This window comes from Priapulus caudatus, unplaced genomic scaffold (assembly GCF_000485595.1).
Source record: "Priapulus caudatus unplaced genomic scaffold, Priapulus_caudatus-5.0.1 Scaffold113, whole genome shotgun sequence".
Classification (NCBI taxonomy): Eukaryota; Metazoa; Priapulida; class Priapulimorpha; order Priapulimorphida; family Priapulidae; genus Priapulus; species Priapulus caudatus.
Genome location: NW_014577174.1, coordinates 512986 through 538282, shown reverse-complemented (window position 1 = coordinate 538282; position 25297 = coordinate 512986). Strand labels below are relative to the sequence as shown.

The 25297-nt window shown below is 44.7% G+C and overlaps 1 protein-coding gene across 1 annotated transcript; it reads right to left on the bottom strand.

The window, feature by feature from the left end:
- Window positions 1-23936, bottom strand: LOC106805416 (long-chain-fatty-acid--CoA ligase 4-like). Its single transcript, XM_014806987.1, has 19 exons — window positions 23867-23936; window positions 22026-22221; window positions 20804-21010; window positions 19606-19783; window positions 15468-15574; window positions 14879-15017; window positions 13838-13918; window positions 13417-13486; window positions 11446-11687; window positions 10560-11092; window positions 8801-8815; window positions 8041-8196; window positions 7455-7611; window positions 6161-6235; window positions 5506-5561; window positions 5222-5273; window positions 3625-3755; window positions 2515-2659; window positions 1-1203 (listed from the first exon to the last, which is right to left on the bottom strand). Exons 2-19 carry the CDS (start codon window positions 22167-22169, stop codon window positions 1052-1054), a joined length of 2640 nt encoding a protein of 879 aa, XP_014662473.1. The 5' UTR covers window positions 22170-22221; window positions 23867-23936; the 3' UTR covers window positions 1-1051.
- Window positions 23937-25297: the final 1361 nt, after the last annotated feature.

Below are 25297 nucleotides of genomic sequence, written 5' to 3'. Positions count from 1 at the left end.
ACCATGGGCGAGACAAGAGCAAGCGTAGTTTTATTTCTTTTACACGTTAGTGTCTACGATCTGGTTTTCAAGAGAATTCATATTGTAGGTCCAACGTAGCGGCTGAAGCCTTGTGTATTACAGTAACGTACCTTCATGAAGCGATTATAATGACTACAACGTCTGACAATTGAATACGATAACGTTCGTCTGTGCAGCAGTTAATTAAAGTTACTTCTGCAAGTATTACGTAACAATTAAAAGATACCTGAACACGGCACGCAGACAAGAGCAATGGGATTTTCTCTTAATTAGTGACACACCCTAACAAAATGACATTGCGGTTGGCGACGTTTTGGCCACATTTCAGACGGGACTGACGACAAAAATGAGCAATTATAATCAACAATATGCTTACGCACCCATAAACAGAATGGACCACGCGACGAAAATATATATGTTCGTACCATTGACTCATAAGGTGAAGAAAGAATGAATACCTCAACATAAACCTGTCCCGAACCCTTCATTTCACTAGATATTCTGTATGCACTACAAACTTGTGCACAGCGCTTTGCACTTGACTAAAGAGACAACCGCCAAGGGGACTTGATACCTGGCCACCCTTTCACTAGATCTTCTCTATGCATCGAAAACCTATGCACAGTGCTTTGCACTTGATTAATGAGACAACCGGCAAGAGGACTTGATACTTGACCACCCGTTTCTATTAACGTGCATCCATTCATTCGCTACACCACTTCTTTAGTCTACTTACTCTGACACACCTTGAGGAGCTACAAGGACAAAACACGCAGAAAGGAAGCAGGGAATGTCGTTCTACGACGCGTCACTATAAGCGCGGATTCGCCGTGTGAGCAACGTAAGTTTTCGCGTCGCAATCCGCATTCGACCGACAAAACCGCCGAACCGAACCCCTGGCCTACTCGCCGTGCGGCCGACGGCGCCCGATCTCTCGGCCCCAAGCCAAGCGCACACGGTTCGAATTCCACGGCTCAGAGGACACGCGCGGCACGCGCGCCGTTGTTGCCGCGGCGACGCGCCCTTGACCTTACGAGTACATCTGCAGTAGCTCCTGCTTGTAGTGGTCGGTGATGTTGCGACGCTTCAGCTTGAACGCGTCCGTGAGGAGGCCCATCTCCGGCGTCCAAGCCTCGGCGCAGAGGTTCACGCGCTGCGGGATCTCGAATCTCTCCAGCTTACCTACGCACGATGCAGGAGAGAGTGGTGTTTACACGTAATAGTAATACGTGAGAGAGAGGAAGGGAGAGGGAGGGAGAGAGAGAGAGAGAAAGAGAGAGAGAGAGAGAGAGAGAGAGAGAGAGAAAGAGAGAGAGAGAGAGAGAGAGAGTGGGTGAGTGAGGGAGAAAGAGAGAGAGAGAGACCAAGAGGGGAAGAGAGCGAAGAGCGAGAGAGAGAGAGAGGAGAGAGAGAGAAGAGAGAGGACAGAGAGGGAAAGAGAGGCGAGAGAGAGAAGAGAGAGAGGAGAGAGAGAGAGAGAGAGAGAGAGAGAGACAGAGAGGAAGAAGAGCGAGAGACGAGAGAGGAGAAGAGAGGGAAGAGAGCGAGGAGAAAGAAAGAGACAGAGAGGGAAAGATAGCGAGAGAAAGAGAGCAGGAGAGAGCCGATGCGAGCGAGAGAGAGAGAGTGACGTGAGTGAGAAAGGAGAAGAGGAGGAAGAGAGAGTGAAAGAGAGAAAAAGAAAAGAGAAGAGAGAAGAGAGAGAGAGAGAGAGAGAGAAAGAGAGAGAGAGAGAGAGATAGAGAGAGAGAGAAAGAGAGAGAGAGAGAGAGATAGAGAGAAAGAGAGAGACAGAGAGAGAGAGTGAGTGAATGAGAAAGAGAGAAAGAGAGAGAGAAAGAGAGTGAAAGAGGGAGAGAGAAAGAGAGAGAGAGAGAGAGAGAGAGAAAGAGAGAGAGAGAGATAGAGAGAGTGAGTGAGTGAGTGAGAAAGAGAGAGTGAAAGAGGGAGAGAGAGAGACACAGAGAGAGAGAGCGAGAGAGAGAACGGGAGAGAGAAAGAGAGAGAGAGAAAGACAGAGAGAGAAAGAAAGAGAGAGAGAGAGAGAGCGAGAGAGTGAGAGAGAGAGAGAGAGAGAGAGAGAGAGAGAGAGAACGGGCATGGCCTTGGTGCCTGTGCTCTCAATGTGTATTGAAAAATCACAATTGCACATAATTCTATTTGTAATGGCTATATATTTTTATAATAATGTTAGACAACTGCAGGTATAGCTTCAACTTTGTTGTTAATTGCTTCTGTGTAAACACAAAAAATTGCAAATCAATGACCTTCAAAGTGCAGTATAACATGGGGTTTGAATAAAAAAAACTAAACTCGTTCCATTAAAAACAAAAATAACCTTTATATACGAATCTGCAAATAAAATAAAATAAATAAAATAAAATAAATATAATTAAATGAAATAAAATTGGTCGAATGACTAAATTAAATGATTTTAATTCCAATTTCATCGACCAATCACGCGCTTCCTCAACCGCCGCTGCTGGCACCGACCTTTCTTGCCGTACGCGGCCAACATCTTCATTACTTCCTTCTCTATGTCCTTGTCCTTGCAGAGGAGCTGATAATCGATGCCATTCTTTCCTAGAGACTCTCCCAGCTTGATAAGCTCCTTCCTCGCTGGCACGACAAGACTCACCTGTACAGGTAAGTATGTTCATTAGCAGGGGTAGCAATTAACTATCGAACAAGGGAGTCCAACGGACTGGACTCCCTGCCCTCAAAAAAGAAGGAGTCCGCAGCAAAATGAGGGAGTCCGCAGTGTGAAGTTAAAAATGAAAGATATTAACAATAACGCGTGTGCTTTTTTTGAAGATTCATGCGATTGCACGTCTGCCAAATTGTCTTAGGACATTTGCTGAAAAAATACGGCAATTCCGCGAGGCTGTGCTCTGGAACGAACTATAGTAATAGTATGGCAGAATTTTCAGGGAGTCACACGAACTTCTGCATATGTCAAATCAGGGAGTCCGACAGTAAATGAGGTAGTATTTGACTCCGGACTCCCGTTAATTTCGCACCCTGTATTAGTGAGGTCAAGTCAAATTAATGTCAGCACTGGCATAACCAATTGACCTGTCTGTCTGGCATGACTGATGACAGGGAGCTCTAGCCAATCACTGCTGTTACATAAGTGTTAAAAAATGCCAAAAGGCAACGCGCCGCAAAGTTGACGATTTGCCGTGCACATGTAAAAAACACGTATGTGCTGGTCTAGCCTGAGCGATTTAGCAACAATATCGAAGGGCATGAATATCTTGCTTAGACAGATGGGGCAATCATTAAATTTAATATAAATAATTTAATTAAGAGGTTAATTCAAAATATTTACTTTAGTGACAGTTTCTGCTTGCTTTAGTAAATATTTTGGATTTATCTCAAAATTAAATTACTTTATTTAATAAAAGGAAATTCGACAACATTATTTCAACAATTAACACGTTAACCACATGTCATGCTTGTGTACGTGTGAATGTCTGTCACTTGCAAAATAATCAGAGCGTACATATCTGCTGATGAGAAGTAAACAACGCTATATAATAATACGCGTCACACTATCACGTGTGATATCGTGGTACTGGCAAGTCACGAAATGCTACGTACAGCGTAATGCTGCCTGCTGTCCGCATACACGCAGATATTCTCCACCAGAGGGCAGCGACTCATTGCTGTCTCAACTTTGCCCAGTGATACGTACTCTCCTGCCTGAAGCTTGACCAGGTCCTTCTTACGATCTGAAATATACATTCGCATTGAGCCACGACGACTGCTTCGAGAAACAAACCAGGCAAGGCAGCCATGATGGTTTATTACTGTGGATAGCAACTAATTTTTCTTGGAGTGCCACGGCATGTACATAAGAGGGGCAACAACACTCTGTTCTAATTCGAACCCTGAACACTACACCACAACAGCATTAGCTCACGGCCAATCTGAACGAGACAGGAATGTCGTTATCTCTCACCGTCATAATGATAATATACATAATATCGCCAAGCGGCCGCCAAGCGATCGACGTGTCTCTCCTGCATCTCCCTCTCTCTCTCTCTCTCTCTCTCTCTCTCTCTCTCTCTCTCTCTCTCTCGATCTCCCTCTCTCTCTCTCTCTCTCTCTCTCTCTCTCTCATCGGTCCTCTCTCTCTCTTCTCTGTCTCTCTCATCTTCCCTCCCCTCCCCCCCTCCACGCCCTCCCTTCTCTCTCTCTCTCCTCTCTCTCTCTCTCTCTCCTCATTCTCTTCTCTCTTTTTCTCTAGTCTCTTTCCTACCTCTCTCTCTCTCTCTCTCTCTCTTCATCTCTCACACAACACACACACACTGTCTCCCTCATTCCCATCCTCCCTTACTCTCCCTCTCTCTTCTCCTTCTCTCAACGCTGCCTCTCTCTCTCTTACTCTCTTTATCTCTACTCCTTCGCCCTCTCTCTCTTCTCTCTCTCTCTTCTTCTCTTCTCTCTCTTCTCGTCTCTGCTCTCACTCATCTCTCTTCTCATCTCCCTCTCTCGTTTTATTCTCTCCCCCCACATCCCTCCTCTCTCTCTCTCTCTCCCTCCTCCCAGTCCCCCCACCTCTCTCTACTCTCTCTCTCTGTCTCCAGTTCTCCCCCCTCGTCTCAATCCTCTCTCCTCCTCCCAGGTTACCCCCCTCTCTTCTCTCTCTTCTTTCCGTTCCTCCCAGTCTCCCTCTTAATCTCTCTCTCCCTCCTAGCCTTCAGTCCCTCCTCTCTCTTCTCTCTCTTCCGTCCCTCCCAGTGCTCCCCCCTCGTCTATCTCTCTCTCCCTCTCGAGTACCCCCTCTCTCTCTCTCTCTCACTCTCCGTTTCCTCCAGTCTCCCCCTCTCTATCTCTCCCTCCTCCCAAGTACCCCCCCCTCTCTACTCTTCTCCGTCCTCCCAGTTCCCCCTCTCTACTCTCTCTCCCTACTCCAGTAAAAAAAAATCTACCCACCCCCTCTCTCGCTCTCTCTTCTTTCTCTATCTCTCTCCTCCTCTCTCTCTATCCCTCTTCAGTCTCCCCCCCCCTCTCTCATCTCTCGGCCCTCACCGATGATGCGCCATGCTCCCGTCGGAGCAGATTCACCGATTGTCTCCCCCCTCCCTCCTCCACATCTCTCTCCCATCCCTCCTCTCTCTCCCTCCTGCCCAGTTCTCCACCCCTCTCTCTCTCTCCCTCCTCCAGTCCCCTCCCCCTCTCTTCCTCGCCTCACCGATGATGCGCATGCTACCGTCGGAGGCAGAATCTCCACCGATGTCTCCCCCTCCCTCCTCTCTCTCTCTCTCCCTTCTTCCCAGTCCTCCCCCTCTTACTCTCTCTCTCCCTCCTCCCAGCCCCCTCCTCTCTCTCGTCTCTCGCCTCACCGATGCATTGCGCATGCTCCACGCTCGGAGCAGATCTCCCAGATGTCTCCGTGCAGAACGCAGGGTGCCGTCGACAAACCTTGAAGAATCGGCCGCCGCCTCGTTCTGTGTAAGTATCGAGCGATCACATTGCCAGGCGCGGCAGGATCTTCCGGCGCAGGGTTCGGAGCTTGTCGTGTTCGGAGCCGCCTGCAGGACGGGACTGCGCAGACACTCGAAGCGGGCCGGAGCGGGGGCGTGTGCGTGTGTGCCGTGGTGTGTGCGTTGCGTGCGTAGCGTGCAAGGTGGCAGTGTGTGTGCATTGTGTGCGTCGTGTGTGTGTGACTGTTGTGTGCTGTGTGTGCATGTGGTTTGGGTGCCTGTGTGCATGTGTGTGTCGCGTGGTGTGTGATGTGTGTTGATAGTGTGGTGTGTGTGCGTGTGTATGCGTAGGGGTGGAAGGGGGGCTTTATCGGAGCATCTGTGGCGATGCATTTTGGGGGGGGGGGTTTCCGGATGTCCCGAAGTTTTTCTGGGGATATTTAACGGCAGATTTTTCGTACAACCATTGCATTTTAGATTAATACAAATCGATTGTTTGCTTCTCATGTCGATTCGTGAACAAACTCTCGCATAAAGCACTTGACTTTTTTGCGTTTCAGATAAGACGGAGGTCTTCTCGAGTTCAAGGACTTTCCAGGACCAGACGATAACGGGCGATCGCAAACGGACGCGGAATCTTCGATCAGCAACGCGGCTCGGCAGACGTTAGCGATGCCGGAAATTGTATAGAGACAATCGAGGCGCACCTTCTTCCCAGTTGGACAGCTTCACGTAGTTGCAGCTCAGTGGTGCCCCGACTCTACCTGTGCTCAAGTCGCTCGCTGAAACAGAGAGAACACACGCGTGCGTTAGCTGCTCTGAGCTTTCTCTATTCACTCACGTCCTCATAAACCCAGACCTGCCAACCTGTGATTCATGAAAATAGTAAGGCATCACTTACTTTATAGGAATTAATGAATTTATTAATGACAGAATAAAATCTGAAATGACTTATATAACAAAAATTGAAAAAAAATTCAAAAATTTCAATGACAACAAAAAAACCGAGTGATTGGACTGTTTTCAATGAGAAGGCAGGAATAAGGCAGATGAGGTTTAAAACCAAAAAACAGGGTAGTAAATTTCAAAGCTATATGCATTTCTCTCATTTCACTTTCAGGTGTCTGTGCAATTGGTAATGACGTTCCTCATAGTAATGATCATTCTCGTTTTTCATGTCGTGTTACCGTGCTTTTGCTGTTTGGGCCATCCTTAAAAAATTATATGTTTGCTGTCCTCCGACCGACCCACGAAAATAGCCGCGACCCAAAAGTTTTTTTTTACATTTTGGGTTCCATTTTTTTTTTTTTTTTTTCTTTTTTCATAGTTAAGACTGAAACACAAAGCATGTGTGGCAAACATGAGGACAGACTTAAAATAACTATTATGCCTCACACACAAAAAATGACCTACCTACCTACCCACTAAAAAAATGATGGGTCGGTGGACAGCAAACATAGAATTTTTTAAGGATGGCCTTGTTGCACTTTAATGCGCTTGTTTACTAGTTGTATGCGTTTTTTTATCATATTTAATTCTGCGACGTTTTCCTGTCCCCCTAACTGTATATCTGTATGCAGCATTTAATGAATGATAAGGGGGTATCTGGGAAGGGTTTTTTCTTTCATCGTCCCACTCCCAGTACCCGGTACACGTCTATGAATTCACAATCCATGCAATCATACATCGACCTACACTGCCAAGTGCTGGTAATGCACGTGCATATAACGTGCACACACACCAAGTGCAATGCATACCGGCTATCTACATCTCATTTCAAGGCACCTGTTTATTTAGAGCGGCCACAGAGAACCTCAGAGATATCAACTAGTGCAACGTTCCAGCGCACATAATGCAGAAAACAACTTTTGTTAACATTTTCAACTTGCATAGCAATGCCACATTCCGTCCACACAATATGGAAGAATACATTATTTTACATTCGTTGTGCGTCAGCGTTTTCACAAAAAGAATGTCCGGCGCTCGCGCGCGCTCACAAACCTTCACAGATGGTGCCGGCCCCACACGTTTCTGTAAGACCATATCCCTGAGCGACGGGACAGCAGAAGCATATGTTCATGAAGCGCTGAGTCTCCGCCGAGAGCGGAGCGCCCCCTACCAGCATCATGCGAATCCGACCTCCAAGAATTTCACGAACCTACGAACGAACAAAGCATTTACCATTGCGTATACTCCCCCAGTCAGTAATCTTACGGAAACGCTTTGATGAGTATTTAGAGGCGGTATTACGTGCAAAGCGCAAACAGAAATGTGAACAGATTTAAATTTGTTGTTTAAAACAGTCTTACTTATGTGGAGTTAAATTTTAATTACGCACATGTTATCATGAATATAACCACACAATTACAGCATTACTTTGTGCCAACCCATGCTTCTTATTTCTCCCATCTACTAGCACTTTGAACTAAGAAATAGCTTTTTCTGAAATGGCATCGTTGCTGGAACAGTTGGTACATATTGGTGTTTCACGCTCAATGTACAGACCGTACGTTTGTAGTGTAACAGGGCTCATGTGTGCGTGAAAGGCTACGTTGTTTTACATCAGCATACATCACCGATGGCTGACCTTCTTGAATATGGTCTTGTTGAACACAGGTGTGTTGTAGCCACGCTCAAGCCTCCGCGCCTTGTAGGTGTAAGCCAGCTCAAATACGGCCTCCATCAGGTCTCCACCCGCTGCTACGTTCTCATGCACAATCTTGTACATGCGGTCCAAAATCACCTACAATACAAGCGAGGATGAATTGTTTTAGTGCAGTAATTAACTAGCATTGCTTTTGGTTAAACCAAAAATTTCAGCGGAGCCATGGTAGGTCGAAGAGGCACCAAAAATTTCTTTCAGAGAATGGCTATCAAGGTTAAAACCCCGACGCGTACGCGCTGCCGCGTGCCGCGTGCGACGCAGCGCCCCAACATGTACGCGCTGCCGCGTGCCGCGTGCGACGCAGTACCCTTCCGCGTTGTCGATGCAGCGCGCTACGACGTGTACCGCGCTGACACCGTGCGACGCCAGCCCCGAACGCGTACGCGCGCCGCGGCGCGTGCGACGCAGCGCACCCGACGCGTACGCGCTTCACCGCGTGCCGCTGCGACGGCAGCGCCCCGACGCGTCACCGCTGCTCCGCGTGCCGCGTGCGACGCAGGCGCCCCGACGCGTGTACGCGCTAGCCAGCGTAGCCGCGTGCGACGCAGCGCCCGACGCGTGCTACGCTGCTGCCGCGTGCGACGCCACGCCAGCCGACGCGTACGTCGCGTGACCGCGGCGCGTGCGACGCAGCGCCCCGACCCGTACGCCTGCCAGCGGTCAGCGACGCGTTAAACTCAGCCGGGACGGCGGCCAATCAGTGTCGCTTCAGAGCAGCGGTCACCGCGCTCATTCCCTTGCTGCTCGCTTTCTTCGTCGAACGTCGGAGAGAGGTGTTCGTGATGAGTATCCGATCGGCGTGGCCGTGCGGCGATGCCCGGACATCTCGGCGGTCAGCTCCAGCACCGTGCCCAGCGGCAAGTGCCGATGCTAGCAGTCGTTTCCCGCCCTGCGGGGCGACAGCTGACGACGTGGAGGGGGGTCTGCCTGTAACTCACACACCGAGCCGGGGGAAGATGGGGGGGGTCTGCCTGTACTACACACGGGGCCGGCGGAGAGGTGGGGTGGGGGGGTCTGCCTGTACTTACACACGGGTTCCGTCCGGGGGCGGGGGGGCTCTGGCCTGTTCACACACGGCCGGGGATGAGGGGGGTTGCCTGTACTCAACACACCACGCCGGGGGACGAGGGGGCGGTCTGCCTGTACACTCACACGACGCGCCGGAAGAGGGGTCTGCCTGTACTGCCACACACACGTCCGGGGGAAGAGGGGGGGTCTGCGCTGTACTACTCACACTACCGCCGGGGCAAGAGGGGGGGTCTGCCTGTACTCACACACACGCCCAGTGTGTGCCCACGCCGGGGAGAGAGGACGGGGGTCTGTCTGTACTCACACACACGGCCGGAGGGGAGAGGGGGGTCCCCCGCCCGCCTCCCGCTGGTTTTAGACTGTCCCCACACACAACGCCGGGGGAGAGGGTCGTGCCTGTGCTCACACAGAGCATATGACAGCTGAAGGTATTACACACGTTAATTTTGTGCAGAGGTTCGCATACATAACAGAAAAAATCGTATATTAATTAAGGAATAGGCACCGTGCGTTGCTACCATATGGCAAACTACACCTTGATATTATATATGTATTGGCATATTGCAATCTACATATTAGAGTTGGAGCATTCCTAGCCACGCATGAGCAGAAATTACACGATTACAAAATGCAATTAATCTAACCATTCCTATTCAAACTAGTGCATGATGCAGTGTCTTATACTGTGGAGTGTCCAAACAAAAATAAAACTATAAACGTGCACTACGTGTGGATTCTAATAAATGTTCAGCATGTGCAAATAAGCAATGTATATGGTTACCTTTTCCTATTACATGTTAATGCATGGAAAGAAATGAAACCAGCTTGAACGTCTATTTTCAAGCCATTTCAGGAGTTAGCCCCCACTCTCCCCACAGCCACCAAAATGTGGTCGCCCTTATCAATTACTCTCCACAAGTTTACATGTCAAACTAATGTGTTGCAATTTATAATAACATGTTTTATCTTGACATTAATTTTAGGTCACGAGCACCACACTGGTACATGTCTAGCGTAAACATGTGATATCACTCAGTGTGTACTTAACTGACATCTATCAAACATGGATTAACTATAGATAGAGAGGGTCGATCGTATCATGATACCAGCAGAGCTTTTTCCTTCAAGCAACAATCTGCTGAGATACTGGGGAATCGAAGGTGATTTAATCATGGTTACTTTATGCTGCTACCAGTGTTGGCAAAGATGAAGGTTGTTCAAATAATATATGCAAATAGCTATCTGTTCCAAGCTGCCAAGGGCAGAGTATAGAGGGTTCCGCTATTTTTCATATTACCCACAATGCAACGTCGCCGGCCATTAGGGTTCCAGAAACCAGTTCAGGCACTGTACAAGTACATTGAGCAATGCAACTCTGCTCATTTTATTCGCCTATTAAGCAAATCCCTCACCATGCCGATCTCCTGCGGTGTTGTCAATTGCAGCAATCGGTATCCGAGAGAGTCACACAGCTTTTTTAGGCTGCCTCTTGTGATCACAAAACAAGGTGAAGTGACAAAAGAAATGTCAGACAGGCGAAGACGATGGTGGTTGGCGGCCATAAACCGTACTGGCATGAGTAAAACGATGGATCCTTGGATGGCTGGTGTCTTCGCAGGGGTTTTGGCTGGTGTCTTCGCAGGTGTTTTGGCTGGTGTCTTCGCAGGGGTTTTGGCTGGTGTCTTCGCAGGGGTTTTGGCTGGTGTCTTCGCAGGTGTTTTGGCTGGTGTCTTCGCAGGGGTTTTGGCTGGTGTCTTCGCAGAGGTTTTGGCTGGTGTCTTCGCAGGGGTTTTGGCTGGTGACTTCACAGGCTTCTTGGCTGGTGTCTTCACAGGCTTCTTGGCTGGTGTCTTCACAGGCTTCTTGGCTGGTATCTTCGCATGGGTTTTGGCTGAAGGTCTTCGCATGGGTTTTGGCTGGTGTCTCCTAGGCGTTTTTAGCTGGGCTTTGCAGGGCGGTTTTGGCGCTCAAGGTCTTCGCATGGGTTTGGGGCTTGGTGTCTTCGCAGGGGTTTTGGCTGGTTGTCTTCGCAGGCTCTTGGCTGGGTATCTTCGCATGCGGTTTGGCTGCAAGTCTTCGCGATGGCGTTTTGGCCTGGTGTCTTCGCATGCGGTTTTGGCTGAAGGGTCTTCGCATGACGGTGTGGCTGGGTGTCTTCGCTATGTGGTTTTGGCTGGGTGTCTTCGCAGGCTTCTTTGGGCTGGTATCTTCGCTATGGGTTTTGGCTGAAGGTCCTTCGCATGGCCGTTATTTGGCTGCGCTGTCTTCGCATGGGTTTTTGGCTGGACGCTGTCTCGCAGGGGTTTTGGCTGAAGGTCTTCGCATGGGTTTTGGCTGGTGTCTTCGCAGGGGTTTTGGCTGGTGTCTTCGCAGGGGTTTTGGCTGGTGTCTTCGCAGGGGTTTTGGCTGAAGGTCGAACTGGTGTCTCGGCAGGTGTCTGATCTGATGTGATGGCAGGTTTCTTGGCAGGTGTCTCGGCGGGTGTCTTAGCTGGGCCAGCTTGTTTGTCCATAAATTTATCCAATCGCTTCTTCAGCCCCCTGGCAGATGTGAAGTCAATGTCTGTCAGCTGTGCATAGGCCACACCTGTACGTGAAGCCAGCATCCAGTAGGCAGCTGTTTGAGTGGATGTGATAATTTCCCTTGCACGTGCAGCATACTCTACGTAGAATAGCACCGAGGCAACGTGTGAACAAGATTCGCCAAGCCCGGCTTTACAATTACAGTGCGCTGACATGACTGTTCCATTTTCTCTCATCATAACCCACGGATGGAGAGACGGTATATTCATAGACTGGGAGTGCATAACAGGTGCTTGGAAAACGTAGATGGGGCACTCATTGTTCACATCATAGATGTAGACAGATACACCTCTCACCCAACCGCAGACCAGTCGATCGTAGACATCCAGGCTTTTGTAGTTCTGAAAGTCCTTGAGAGTATAAAATGGACTCGGCTGGAATGTTAGGTAGTTCACGAGATCCAAATAGGTGTGTGATGGGAACACATTGTGGTCCTCACTCCATTTGGCATTGTCTATTTGGTTAGGGTCTTGGTTCGCAATGCACGCAATTTTCTCGAGATAGCGTGCTTTGGCTACGTTGTCTAGTGAATCAAAGTACTTATCCATACTACGTACACTACAGACAGTCGACAAACGTGCATACACTAGCTATTATAAAAAGCTGCATTTGATAGCTAGAGTAGATGCAGTAAAATCAGTGAAATTTCTGAACTCTCATGATGTAAACAAACTCAAGTCTATGAACATAATATGTGTTGCGTGCAATCTTCCGATCTGCTCAATCTACGAATCTGCCGACTGTGTGGCAGCATCATTGAACTCGAGCACCTAAAACCCACGATGGTAAACCTGCTTGCAAAACCGGGCCTGCGCAATCTCGTCGAACTAGCAATTAACACAACCCACGCTGAATACCTGCCTGCAACACCCAGTAAAACCGGCGCCCATTAACCGGGTCGGCACATCATCTCGAATTCTAGCACACCAAAACCAGCTGATAAACCTGTCTGCAAAATCGGGATCCACTTACTGCTAATATCTATTGCAATAATAACACTATAGACAATGTAAAATCGGTTGATTGTGCAGATCGGCAGATTACACGCAACACGTGTTCTCTCTTTTTGGAACCGATATGGCCGGCGGTACGGGATTGTAGGTAATATTGCTATTTTTAGTGCAAGTCGCGGAACCCTCTACACATGTCGCAAACATCAGTGTTGGCCTTGCAAATAGAACTAAGATAGATTTATAGTATACCACGTCTACTGCGGAGAAGAGATTTAAGATCTTCCATATTTGAAATATACCCTCTTGACACCAAAGTCTTGGAAAAATCATACACAGAAATTATTGCTATCATTACGGTTGGTGAAAATATGATTAAATTTCAAACATACTTAGTTATATATATATATATATATATATATAACAATCTATCTATTTATCCATACACAGACACACGCATGGACGAAGGAACAGACCCCTCCAAACACATAATACCAGGACTAGAACCAACATGGTCTATGGAAGACTTTTGTTCTAGACAAACTAATGTCTAGCTCTGGACATAAAATACATTATTAAGCGTTACCTAATAACTATAATCGGATGTGTTTACAGCCTGTTTTTACACTGGCCATGAGCTGGGTCATTGTACACAGACTGAACCACCACAAACCTTAAACTAAAAAACCAAAAACTAGCCTGGGGAAATTCGAACAATAGCGACCATGCGCACTTACCCCAGGTCCAGTATGCGAGTACACTGTCCTGACATTCCTGCCATCAAATTTCCATGCGCCATTATGACTCCTGCAAAACGCAACATACCGTGTCATGGTCGCATACAACAACAATGCTGAGCAAGCCTATACTGTTAGCTTATAATACCCAATACAGCCAACCACCTCCACAAGTCCTTGGATTTCGCAATCCGACAGAATCGCGAATAACGGTGAACATTTTTAAAGCTCGAACTGATGGTTAACTAATTAGTTGGTTTACTTGGACCCTGTTATACTCAGTATAAGTTATAGTGAATATTTGATTTAGAGTAAGAGGGAGAGTGACAGAGAGAAAGAGAGAGAGAGAGAAAGAGAGAGAGAGAGAAAGAGAGAGAGAAAGAGAAGGAGAGAGAGACAGACAGACTGAGTAAAGCACCACCTTTAGGGACTCCCGTGGATCCACTCGTGTACATGATGAGTGCGATATCATCTTTGCAGGGCTTGACAGGCTTCACTTCCACTGCGTACGTGCAGAATAATAACATTGTATGATTATCATTCAATCAGTCTAGTCTTGTCCAAGTATATGAATACTGTAGTGCAACAACATCTATTAATAGTAGCTGCGTTCACACGAGGATTTCAGTACTGAACTTAGCGTTCACACGGTAAAAATATTCAAGGCTTATACGCGGCCTCCCAAGTACCGTACTGAAACACGAGGCTTGTTCGGCGCGGAAAGTGATTCCGCGCTGAAACACCCGCTTAAGTACGGCACCACGCTGGTCGCGTATTGTCTGTCGTGTGAACGCAATTCGAGGCCTCGTAAGCCCTGAAACTGTAGTGCGCTACATTGATACTAGGTGGCGGAGTGTCGTTTTTCACTTCCGGCTCATGTCATTGAAAATATTTCTCCGAATTTCCTTTTGATAATCGTCTTCATCACCAAAGCATTCGTAATGTTCATCTGGATCATCATTTTGTGTAATTTTACTGAAAAACTGCCACAAACAACTGACTTTCATGGGCACCGCCACCATGAAAAACACTTCCCTCTAGCGGAGAAATTATTTACCATTATACCTAGCCAGCTAAGCCTCGATTCTCGTGTGAACGCTGCGGGTTGTGTTAGCACGGTATTTCAGCCGAACTCAGCACCAGATAAGTACGGAACCAGCGACGCCGTGAATCTCGTGTGAACGTAGCTAGTGCAACATTTAATTATTCTGGTTACCCAGTCATCCTACATCTTAAGTGACACAATGTAATACAACAATAAATATAGAGACGTCCAATTTTGCAATAATGTCATTGTCATCATAAAAGAAATAATGAGTAGAATCACACACACATTTTTTACATCTCAAAATTAAATCATTTTACATAAAGGTCGCACATATTGTCGCACACACACGCACAAGCTTAGAATACACGTTGCTTTCACGCTACGGATGTAAAGACGCGTTCACTGTACGCTTACGCTTTGTGACTCCTAGTTGTTCGACAGCAGCCATCGAATTGACCGTGACACCCTCAGGAAATCCTGACTCATCTGTTTTTCCCAATTGGTTTGTAAAGTAGATGAGATGCTTCACTGTTGGCATGTCCTTGACGATCGACTAAAACAAAGATACAACAGAGAAATCAAATGATAAAAGAGACACCAAATCACAGGCGCAAAATCAATTTGGCGCTAACACATCCCTGTTCCTTGGATACCGTTGCTAGGTACATCCCGCGAGACTAATTTACACACATTTTTCACGGGTGCACGCTACACTGTCAACGCAACTTCATTGCTAAGCGCTGTCTTTTAGAGGGACCTATCACAACAACGATCGGCTGAAGCTGCCTGTCAATGAAGCTGGTGGTGGATAAGATGATTGCAATGCCGGACATGGAACATGGAATCGTGGAACATGGAACAATGAACCGATAATGCCCGACACGAAACATGGTGCACATTCCCACAAAAGAACTTTAGCGTGTAGCGGCGCGGGGCAGGGCAGGGCAGGGCGGGGTGGCTCGGGGCTGGGCGGGGCGGGGCAGGGGGGGCAGGGGGGTCTCACCTTCAGCTTGGGCAGCAGTTCAAAACTGGTGATGATGTGCGAGACATCTGTCTGGTTGACGGCGTACTTCACGGCGTCGTCTCCGAGCGTCGAGTACAGCGTCACGACTGCAAGACAATATAAACAGCACCACACGTGAGTCCAAAGCCTAGCGCAGACCTGAGATTTTTTCATGCAACTTTTTAGCGATTCAAGAAGCGCTGTAAAAATTGCTGCGAAATCGCTACGTCTGTGGGAATGTGCAACTGCAACCCGTAGCGATTCTGGTCGCTTGCGACGAGTTGCAAGAAATCAAACTTGGGGAGACTCATCGCTCCCAATCACTCCCAAATTGCTCTAAAATTACTTCTAAATCGCATGTGTGCGCACATGTGGTGACACATCGACCAATCGCTTGCGGTTGCAGGTTGCAGCGATGAGCAACCAAAAATCGCTGGTCTGCGCTAGGCTCAAGCCGACAACCGACGCGACTCGACAAATATCGCTGCAACGACGTGTATGTAATGAGTGAGAGTGCAAAAGTGAAAGAATGTGAAAGAATGAAAGAATGGTCACACACATCGGGTGATGCAGGCAGTGGCGCCCGCAGATAGAAGCACTGGAAGCACAGTGCTTCCAGTAAATTTTGGGTTAAACAATTTTGTTCCTACATTTTGTTCCTAGATCTCTCTCGCAAGACTCACCAGATTGCATCTCCAGACGTCTACCATTCAAAAATTTTGAGGGGGGCATGCCCCCAGACCCCCCTAGCATGCAGGGTGCTTACGGCGCTTGCTTTTTATTATCACTGAGGATTTTATCCTTCTGTACTTCTACTTTCTTAAGACCTGTGGGCGCCAGTGCAGTGGATGCAGGTGTGTTGTCTGTGTGGCAATAATGGGTGGGGGTGGGGTGAGGGGTCACTCTTATTTATGCCACAGCCTGGAACTTCATTATTTAGTTTGTGTCAAAGTGTTAGAATAACATCATTCCAAAACGTAATCAAGAATCAAATAAATGCAGACGGAGGGAGGTTATTGCATGAGGATACTATGACATAACTCTACATGAGTCTCAACTCGCATGTATAGTTCAACACAGCAGGACGCTTTACCATGTGTGACTCTGTCCAGACTTTTTACTCCCTTGACGTGTGCAAAACAGTCATGCCAAAAACAAATTCATAAAACGCATCTTCAATCAGCTATCTTTCAGGCAAAGAAAACCTGCCTGGGCTGTATTATTAAATAGCCTAGAACTGGGGGAAGGGTAATAGTCCCATGGGGGGGGAGTTAGCTTTACCAACTGGGTTAGTCCAACTAAACTGATAGCCTGAAATAGGATCCATTTCAGATAAATGCTAGTAAGCTGTTTTCACTGTCTGGCGTCTGCATTTTCCCAGCATGTCATTGCTCCGCATCTCCCATCAACATCACCCACATACAAATATAGCAGCAGTCACAGGCCTAAGTAGCTACACATGTGCATACTACATGAACCCACCCCGTAATCTATATAGTCATGATACAGCTAAGCTACTCTCCACTCTCCAGTTACTGTACTATATACAGTGAAAGCGTGTGTAAATGTCGTGCGAAATACGCCACTATGTGGTCCTCTTACGTTAATGTATTATTTACATTATGCACGTTATTAATTATTGTTACGTTATGTTATGAGGTTACTATTCACGTTGTGCTAAAAGTATATATAGTATATACAATGGCTTGAAAATATTCTCTCAGTTCTTGCTATATAGTAGAGACTTCTGCTTCGACTCAATACAGCTCAATACAGGCATATACTATTTACACACCCATAAATGTCTTTTACGACGGTCGAAAAATATAGCACAGCAAAGATTATCAAGCAAGATACATGCACCAGGATTATTCAATAATCGCTACCACTGTTATTAAGTCGTAAAACTGTTGTAAATGTCGTGCGAAATAAGCCACTATGTGGTCCTCTTACTATTCACGTTGTGCTAAAAGTATATAATATAGTATATACGATGGCTTGAAAATATTCTCTTAGTTCTTGCTATATAGTAGAGACTTCTGCTTCGACTCAATACAGCTCAATACAGACATACTATTTACACACCCATAAATGTCTTTTACGACGGTCGAAAAATATAGCACAGCAAAGATTATCATAAATGTCTTTTACGACGGTCGAAAAATATAGCACAGCAAATTAGATTATCAAGCAAGATACATGCACCAGGATTATTCAATAATTGCTACCACTGTTATTATAAACCTTGACATACCAGGGCTACCGCTGGCATTCACAATCTTCATCAAATGTAATAAATAAATAACTGGCGAATTTACTACACTAACTGGCAAATGATTTAACTGCTCACATAATTACAACGTCGTGTTGTAAAACTTTTTCGTACCTCATTTTACGTTCCCATACCATCACCTGTTTATGCTTTGCTTAGCACATACGATAGAGTAAACAGTGGCTATAGTTTTTCATTGGTGGCTAAAAAATAACTTTGGTGGCTCAAGTCTTGGCTCAAACTTTTTAAAACATCCAGAGGAAGCCTTGACATGCTATCCTGTATCATACATTCAGACGAAGGAATTTGGAATCGAATTTTTTGAGGAACTGGCCAAGTGCAGTGAGTCATCTCTCTCTAGGTGGGTGGAGGTAGGAGGACGTGGCCTGGACAGGCCCCAGAAGCAGTAAGGGTCTATAGACACTCCAAGATGCATTTGGCACCATTTCAAGACACTTCACCACTTCCAAAAGCACATCAGTTCATCGTTAAAAAACGCCAAAAAAATATTTTAGGGACAAGTCAAGTCAAGGCAAGTCAAGGATCAATGTTTTAGAATTTGATATTCTAATTGTTTAGGGGTACCGAATAGTTTATTTAAATGGCAAAAGCGATGACATTTACAATTGGGATGAAGGTCAGAAGTAGCATTCTCTATCCTGAATTAATGAAGCCAAGTATCACCACCACCAAAATATTTTTCATCAAATTCACATATTCTATAGGGTGGACACAGAAGACTGTCAAATCCGAAAAAAATCGGTGAATTCGCAGAAAAATTCCCTTGCTTGTTCACTTCTGTGCTTAATTTACTCTTTAAAATTATAGCTGCAACTTTCTAGCATTATTAATTTTATTGCCATGAACGACGTGGTCATTCACGTAACGTCTCTGCCAATACATGTCTAATAGGGGGCAGCTGTGTTTCATCATAAACAATTACAGCATAGGGGAATAAACCTGAGAGGTTTCACTAAAGAAGTCATAATAAGCAGAGGCTGCTTGGCTACAGAGAGCGCTTGATATGGGGATGAGAACAAGCTACATTCATGAAGGATGCACTGTGTAAGGAAACTTCTTTTAACACGTTCCCCGCGGATCCACGAGTCAGCTCGTGGGAACAATCAAAACGCATCCCCGCAGATCCACGAGTCAGCTCGTGGGATAGATTGTTCGTTTTTGTTACTCTGATTTTCAACAGATGGCAGGCACTACCTACCTAGAAATTAAACAGGGACAGTCTACATTACCATAATACAATGTTTTACCGTTGATTCGAACATGAAATTAGGAGTTTTGAGACTCAATGTAAATAAAATTCGGGGCTAAAGTCCGTTCAACAAGGTTTGTTTACCGTTTTCCTAACGAGATATAATATAATAACTGTGTAGTATGTAAAATTTCGAAGTATTTTTGCATGTAGAAACACAAAACAAGATTCATACCCAACACATGTGTAAGTGTTGTCACATTTCTTACCGGAAAAAATAGTATACTGTCAAATGATATCATAACAAACTCGCGAAAATCCACCGGTGCAGTGGCATTTGAGACAAAAATGCACGAAATATCCGTTTTTCCCCTGTTTTCATGACAATATATTATTATGAAGGGAAACGATTTCCATACTATTTGAACGTGTAAGGGTGAGATAACACTCATGCAGAGTAAATGTGTCAGTTTGGTTAGCTTTCCTGCAAAGGAAACGTGGTAAATCAATAAGTGAATACGCGGTAAAAACGCGAAAATCCCAGCGCAGGGCGGTAGGTGCATTGTTAACACCGGCAGCGTTGAACGTGTTAAATAGAAGAAGCCTTATAATAACGAAGCTTAGAAGATAACGAGGAACGCAATACGAATAGAAACCTGGGAAATTGTAGATGAAGCATCCCTGTGCTGCGACCATCCACTCCGCGCGTGTCTCCGAGAATATAACGATCTTTGCCTTAGCCTGCTGTCCAAGAGCTTGCAGGCCACTACCAAAGTTACATGCTCTGTCTTGCACTTGATCAAAGCTCTCCCATTTGTAATTACCGAGTACCAACTGCAAATAGCAATTATATAAAATCAAATTAAATCGAACGAGCAGATTATGAGGGGCAAGTGCTGTAGCATTCTGGTATAGCAGTTAGTAATAGATAAGTATCTACTAAGCTTACACGTAGCCATGCACGTATGTTATTCTTGTATTTTGTTGTGTACGGTAATATTCCTCGTTGCTAGCAAGAGGCTCAAGTCAACATGTGATGTTCCCGAGTATCAGTCGGTCAGTGGGTTTGTTTTTAATTTGTTTTTGCACTAGTATCATCTGCAGAAATCCAGGTTACAATAGCAACAAAGACCAAAGTACGGACAGACTGTGTAGGCTACAACAGTACATTGTAGTCAGGAATATCTTTACTCATCTGAATGCGAGTTCAATATAGTTAGTTCCAAATCATTGCACATAAAGGACCCTCACAACTTTGTCCATAAAATTAACATCAATGTGCTCACAGCATTACACAGCATAATATATGTTATATAATATATATATATATATATATATATATATATATAGTATATATATATTCCAATTAAATTGCATCCATATCCAGGCAGTCTTGTCGGAACACAAGGATGTGTGCGTGTGTGCGTGTGTGTGTGTGTGCATGTGCATGCCCTAATGTTTACCAGTACTATTCGAACTGCACTGCTAATCTTATCAACATATCAAACATCCGCAAAGCAAACAAAATTAATCGGCTATCGTGGAATTAAGTAATGACTGCTATGATACCTACAATTGCATTTTTTAATAGCATTAGTGTACTTAGATACCACCAATCGCATTCCCTTTATCTAAATTTTAAATTGTTATAATAGCAAAAGTCACGCGCTCTGTACGTGAACACTGATATACTTCTCTATGCCACTGTCTCTCAGTTTTGACAAATAATGACTGTCAAGACAAAGTTGCATCACATTTTTTCCGAAAAAATGACTTTAATTTTCTACAATAAATTAATCTCAACAGAACACCACCGCTCATTTTTATGCCATATCTCTCCACTCATCGACAGACCTTCTTGAAGACTTTGCCGTTCGGCTGGACTTCATCTTCCTCCGAGAAGATCTCCCTTGTTCCGAGGCAAGGCTGCGGGCCGTGAAGGCTCACCGTTCGCATGAACAGCTCGTCCAGTGTCTGACACTCGGGAAACAGAGTCGTGGTGAGCTCGGGATAGTCCACATCTCGCCACGGTGCACCAGGCTCATCGCTGGTAGGCACCGCCTGTCATAACAAACAACCGCGAGTTCCCTTGCAATGCAGGTAAATAGTGCAAAGAAAATTGTCAGTAGCTTAGAAGAGAGAACATATATATGGCTCACAGTATTGCACTGCTCACAGATACAGGCAAGCACCACAAAGGTCTCGTCAGCATACCTAAATTACAAATGCATTATGTACCGTTCAAAATTGCCAGATTCATGGGGGTGGGGGTGGGGGTGCAGGTGCCAAATTACAGTTCTGTAAACGTTTGATTAAACCACAAAGTAAACTAGGTAGGGCTGGATATATATAATAATAAAATCTATATCCGAGCATGTACAAATTACAGTTTTGTAAACCTTTGATAAAACCACAAAGTATACTAGGTAGGGTTGGATATATAAGAATAAAATCAATATCAGAGCATGTACAAATGCACTATCAGTATTACACTAGTGAATACAATACTATCAAATTGTGTGACAGCAAATATTGTGCCAGCCCTGCACATCAGGTGCATTAAATTCCCATATTAAATATATTTCCACGTAAGAATTTGTGTTATTTTCAATACCAGGAAGAAAAGATTCTATGAAAGAGAAGCTGAATGAAAGCAGATGTAGAAAATTGTAAGTTTCCATCAGCTGAAATTCTCGGGGACTGATTTACTTGAATCTGAAGTGATCAATGCACACTGGGCTAGTTGTAAATGCCAAATGGTGTGGGGGACTGTAGCTGCATTCCTCTTGTTAGTGATTTTAAAAATCTTTCCGGTGCCGACCACAAGAATATCAGGAATTTCACACCTTTTAAACATCTCTGAACATTGCGCACAACTGTGTTGAAATGTCAGTTTCAACATTTCAGCCGTTTTCACCATCGATTATTGTAAAATAGTGCATACCTGTTATACAAATGCACACTTTTGAAAACCTTATAATTAGGCCATCTTCAGTGTATACATGACGTCATTAGACCATAAAGTAAAATGTCCACAGCCTTGACATACATCGACCGTGCCGGTTTATTCGCTCACCTTTATGCGGTTTGATATTGCCCTGCGTTGCCGTGGGTTCACAGTAAGCTTCCATACAATCCATGTGATAGCTTCATATCCATAAAGGCACACCCTCACTACACCCAGAACAGCAGTAATCCAAATCGGCCTACCCTCTCCCATTAGTTAACAGATGGCTAAATCGAATATTCAGTACTGAATCCAACCTATAAACCTGCAAAAAATATAACCTGAAATTAAGGAAATAGACCAACAAACCCCATTTGAGTGTCTGGTACTCAAATTGGAGGTCATATTATAGATATGCAAATGTATGAAAGTTCTACTTCAGAATGTTACTGACCCTTATGTATGAGAATCTGTGTTTTAAATCTACTAACAACTGACTTTTTAATTTAAATTTAAAATGCTATGTACATATTTCATCAAAACCATTAGTATAACAGGGGTAGAAATTAACATTTGAACAAGGGAGTCCGTTGCCCTCAAAAAGAGAGAGTCCGCGGCAAAATGAGGGAGTCCGCAGTCTGAAGTTCAAAATTAAAAATATTAACAATAACGCATGGGCTTATTTTGAAGATTCATGCAGTTGCACGTCTGCGAAATTTTCTTGGGACATTTGCTGAAAAAATACGGTAATTCCGTGAGGCCGTGCTCTGGAACTAACTAGTTATTATGGCAGAATTTTCAGGGAGTCACACGGACTCCCGCATATATGTCAAATCAGGGAGTCCGGCAGTAAATCAGGGAGCATTTGACTCCGGACTCCCGTTAATTTTGCACCCTGGTATAATAATATTTAACTATATTAATTATTAATAAAACCTAATAAATAAGAGCCTATATACTACAGCCACTACACACACACACACACACACATACATATATATATATATATATATATATATATATATATATATATATATATATATATATGTGTGTGTGTGAATTCTGCCTTTAATAAACACATAACCTTACTCCTGCTATGAGCCCAAGCAATGCTGCTGGTTGTGCTGCCTGATGTGATAGCAAAGTAAAACTTGCTGCTTACACCTCAACTCTCAGGTGACAAAAAGAGACCTTTGGCCAAATAGACCCACACTCAATTACTTTTCCAATGTCCACCGCAGGATTGGATCAATCGGGTAGCTCTAGCTAGCATGTACTTATCTCCTCTATGTACGAAATATTTTTTATAGCTATCAACGAGCAGATATTTTATCAAACATTAGCTTCCACTGCAATGGCACAGCTAGGATTAGGCTATATAGCCCACTTTCATTAACTGCCGCACGCCTGCGGCGTACTAGAGCTAAGATAGGATGTTCTAACTTCTAGTTATCTTTTGACCTATATTGAAAAATATTGAATTGTGAAAATGTAAATGGGTTGCCTGACTCTATTTATAAAATAAAACTATGCTACATGCGTTCATGTATCATGCGATATGTAACGGAAGACACATTTGGCAACGAGCCAATTTATTGAGCCATTTCGTACATGGTGTATACATCACGTATGAGCAAGATTACATTGTCGAAATTAAAAAACGGTACTGTTTTAGTAATGTCAAAAAGAATGTCGTCGCAATGACAAATTATACATTATATTAAAAATTATTATGAATTAAAAATCGCATGATCCGATCGGCGTTGAACTTGCAGTTGGCAATGCAACCTGGCAACCAACAGGCAACAAGAACAACGAACAGCCTACAGCCCAGGCTATCATCGATATATATATGGGCTTATAACCCACAGACTGAGCAACAGCCTAAATATCGAGCTAGCTTCTGGTTCAGTCTAGAATGTAATAATTATTTTTAATGTAATGCTACCTATAATATAAATTATAAGCACCTCAAGAGATGATGTGCAGAAATCCAACGACTCTCTACTGTTCCAGTTTGAGTTAACAAGTGAACACCATATCAATAGAGCGCGTGCTCGCGAACAATTTTAGACTGGTTCAGTTCTCCCTGTCTTTAGAATATAATTTCTGGAGTGAATGGTCATGGGGCCGTCTACAGTCGGTTCAGCCTCCGCATCCGATAACGTTAGCATCAGCATCATCACCATCACATTTTTGTTTTGCTAGCATCTTCATCATAATAACACTCCGGAGAACGTGTATAATAACGAAGGTTGGAAACACCAATTCTAAATAGAGGTTGAACACATCATAGCTGATAATAAACAATTAAGAGGATTATTTTTTTGTAGATGAAAGGGGGTTGTGTGAGTGTGCGCGTATAATATATCTATCAACTCCTGATATTATATATATATATATATATATATATATATATATATCAAGGTACGTATTATTAGCTCTTGATATATATATATATATATATATCAAGGTACGTATTATTGGTATCCATTATACAAGGTATGATGGACCACTTTGACCATAACAATATACTTGAAAACTGCCAGCATGGTTTCAGGAAGTCTCACAGCTGTGAGACTCAGCTGCTTTCCACTGTCAACGACCTTAGTTACAGGCTGGATAACAAAGAATAAGTAGACGTAGTGATCTTAGACTTCGCAAAGGCTTTCTACACAGTCCCCCACAATAAACTGCTTCATAAGCTAAACTACTATGGAACAAGAGGGAAGACTAATTTGATATGGATACGTAAATTGCTGACCAAAAGTCACCAAACTGTAGTGTTAGATGGTAATAAATCAAGAAAAGTACCGGTAAAGTCAGGAGTCCCCCAGGGAACAGTCCTCGGCCCCCTAGCTCCTGTTCTTCGTTTTCATAAACGACATATGTAATGACATCGACTCAACACTCCGACTGTTTGCAGATGATTGTCTCACCTACAAACCCATCAGATTAAGCGGATCTGATACAGAGCTTCTTCAAAAGAACATTGATAAGCTAGTCCAAAAACTGGCAAATGTCTTTCAATCCAAAAAAGTGCACCAGCCTCACAATATCAAGGAAACAAACCCCAATAAAGCAGACCTATATCATCATGGTGTAACGAGGACGATGACGTTACCCGGTTCAAAGTAGATTTGTTGAAGCGATGAATAAGAAAAATTCTAAAGTCCAAGCAGTTGTGTTCCGCAAATAGTATTATTGTTTCTCAACCCACATGCGCGCGAAAAGAGGCACGCAGCCGCGTGCCTTGCACACTCACGTCCGACCTCCTCACAACCAAGAACCTTTCTTTTATACATTTCTAGCTAACAAAGAAAGTCGTGCGCGCCCGGACAACCACATCCGCTGCCCACATGCACAACACTTCCCTCTCAACCGTTTCGCATCTCCATCAT

Excerpts from the sequence above, each read along its gene's own strand:
- LOC106805416 (XM_014806987.1), bottom strand. The coding sequence starts at position 22,169 with ATGGGAGAGGGTAGGCCGATTTGGATTACTGCTGTTCTGGGTGTAGTG. Across the intron at positions 19,784-20,803 it reads ACGGCAAAGTCTTCAAGAAG|TTGGTACTCGGTAATTACAA; the intron begins GTCTGTCGATGA and ends TGCTATTTGCAG. Across the intron at positions 11,688-13,416 it reads ACTCGCATACTGGACCTGGG|GGGGCTGAAGAAGCGATTGG; the intron begins GTAAGTGCGCAT and ends CACATCTGCCAG.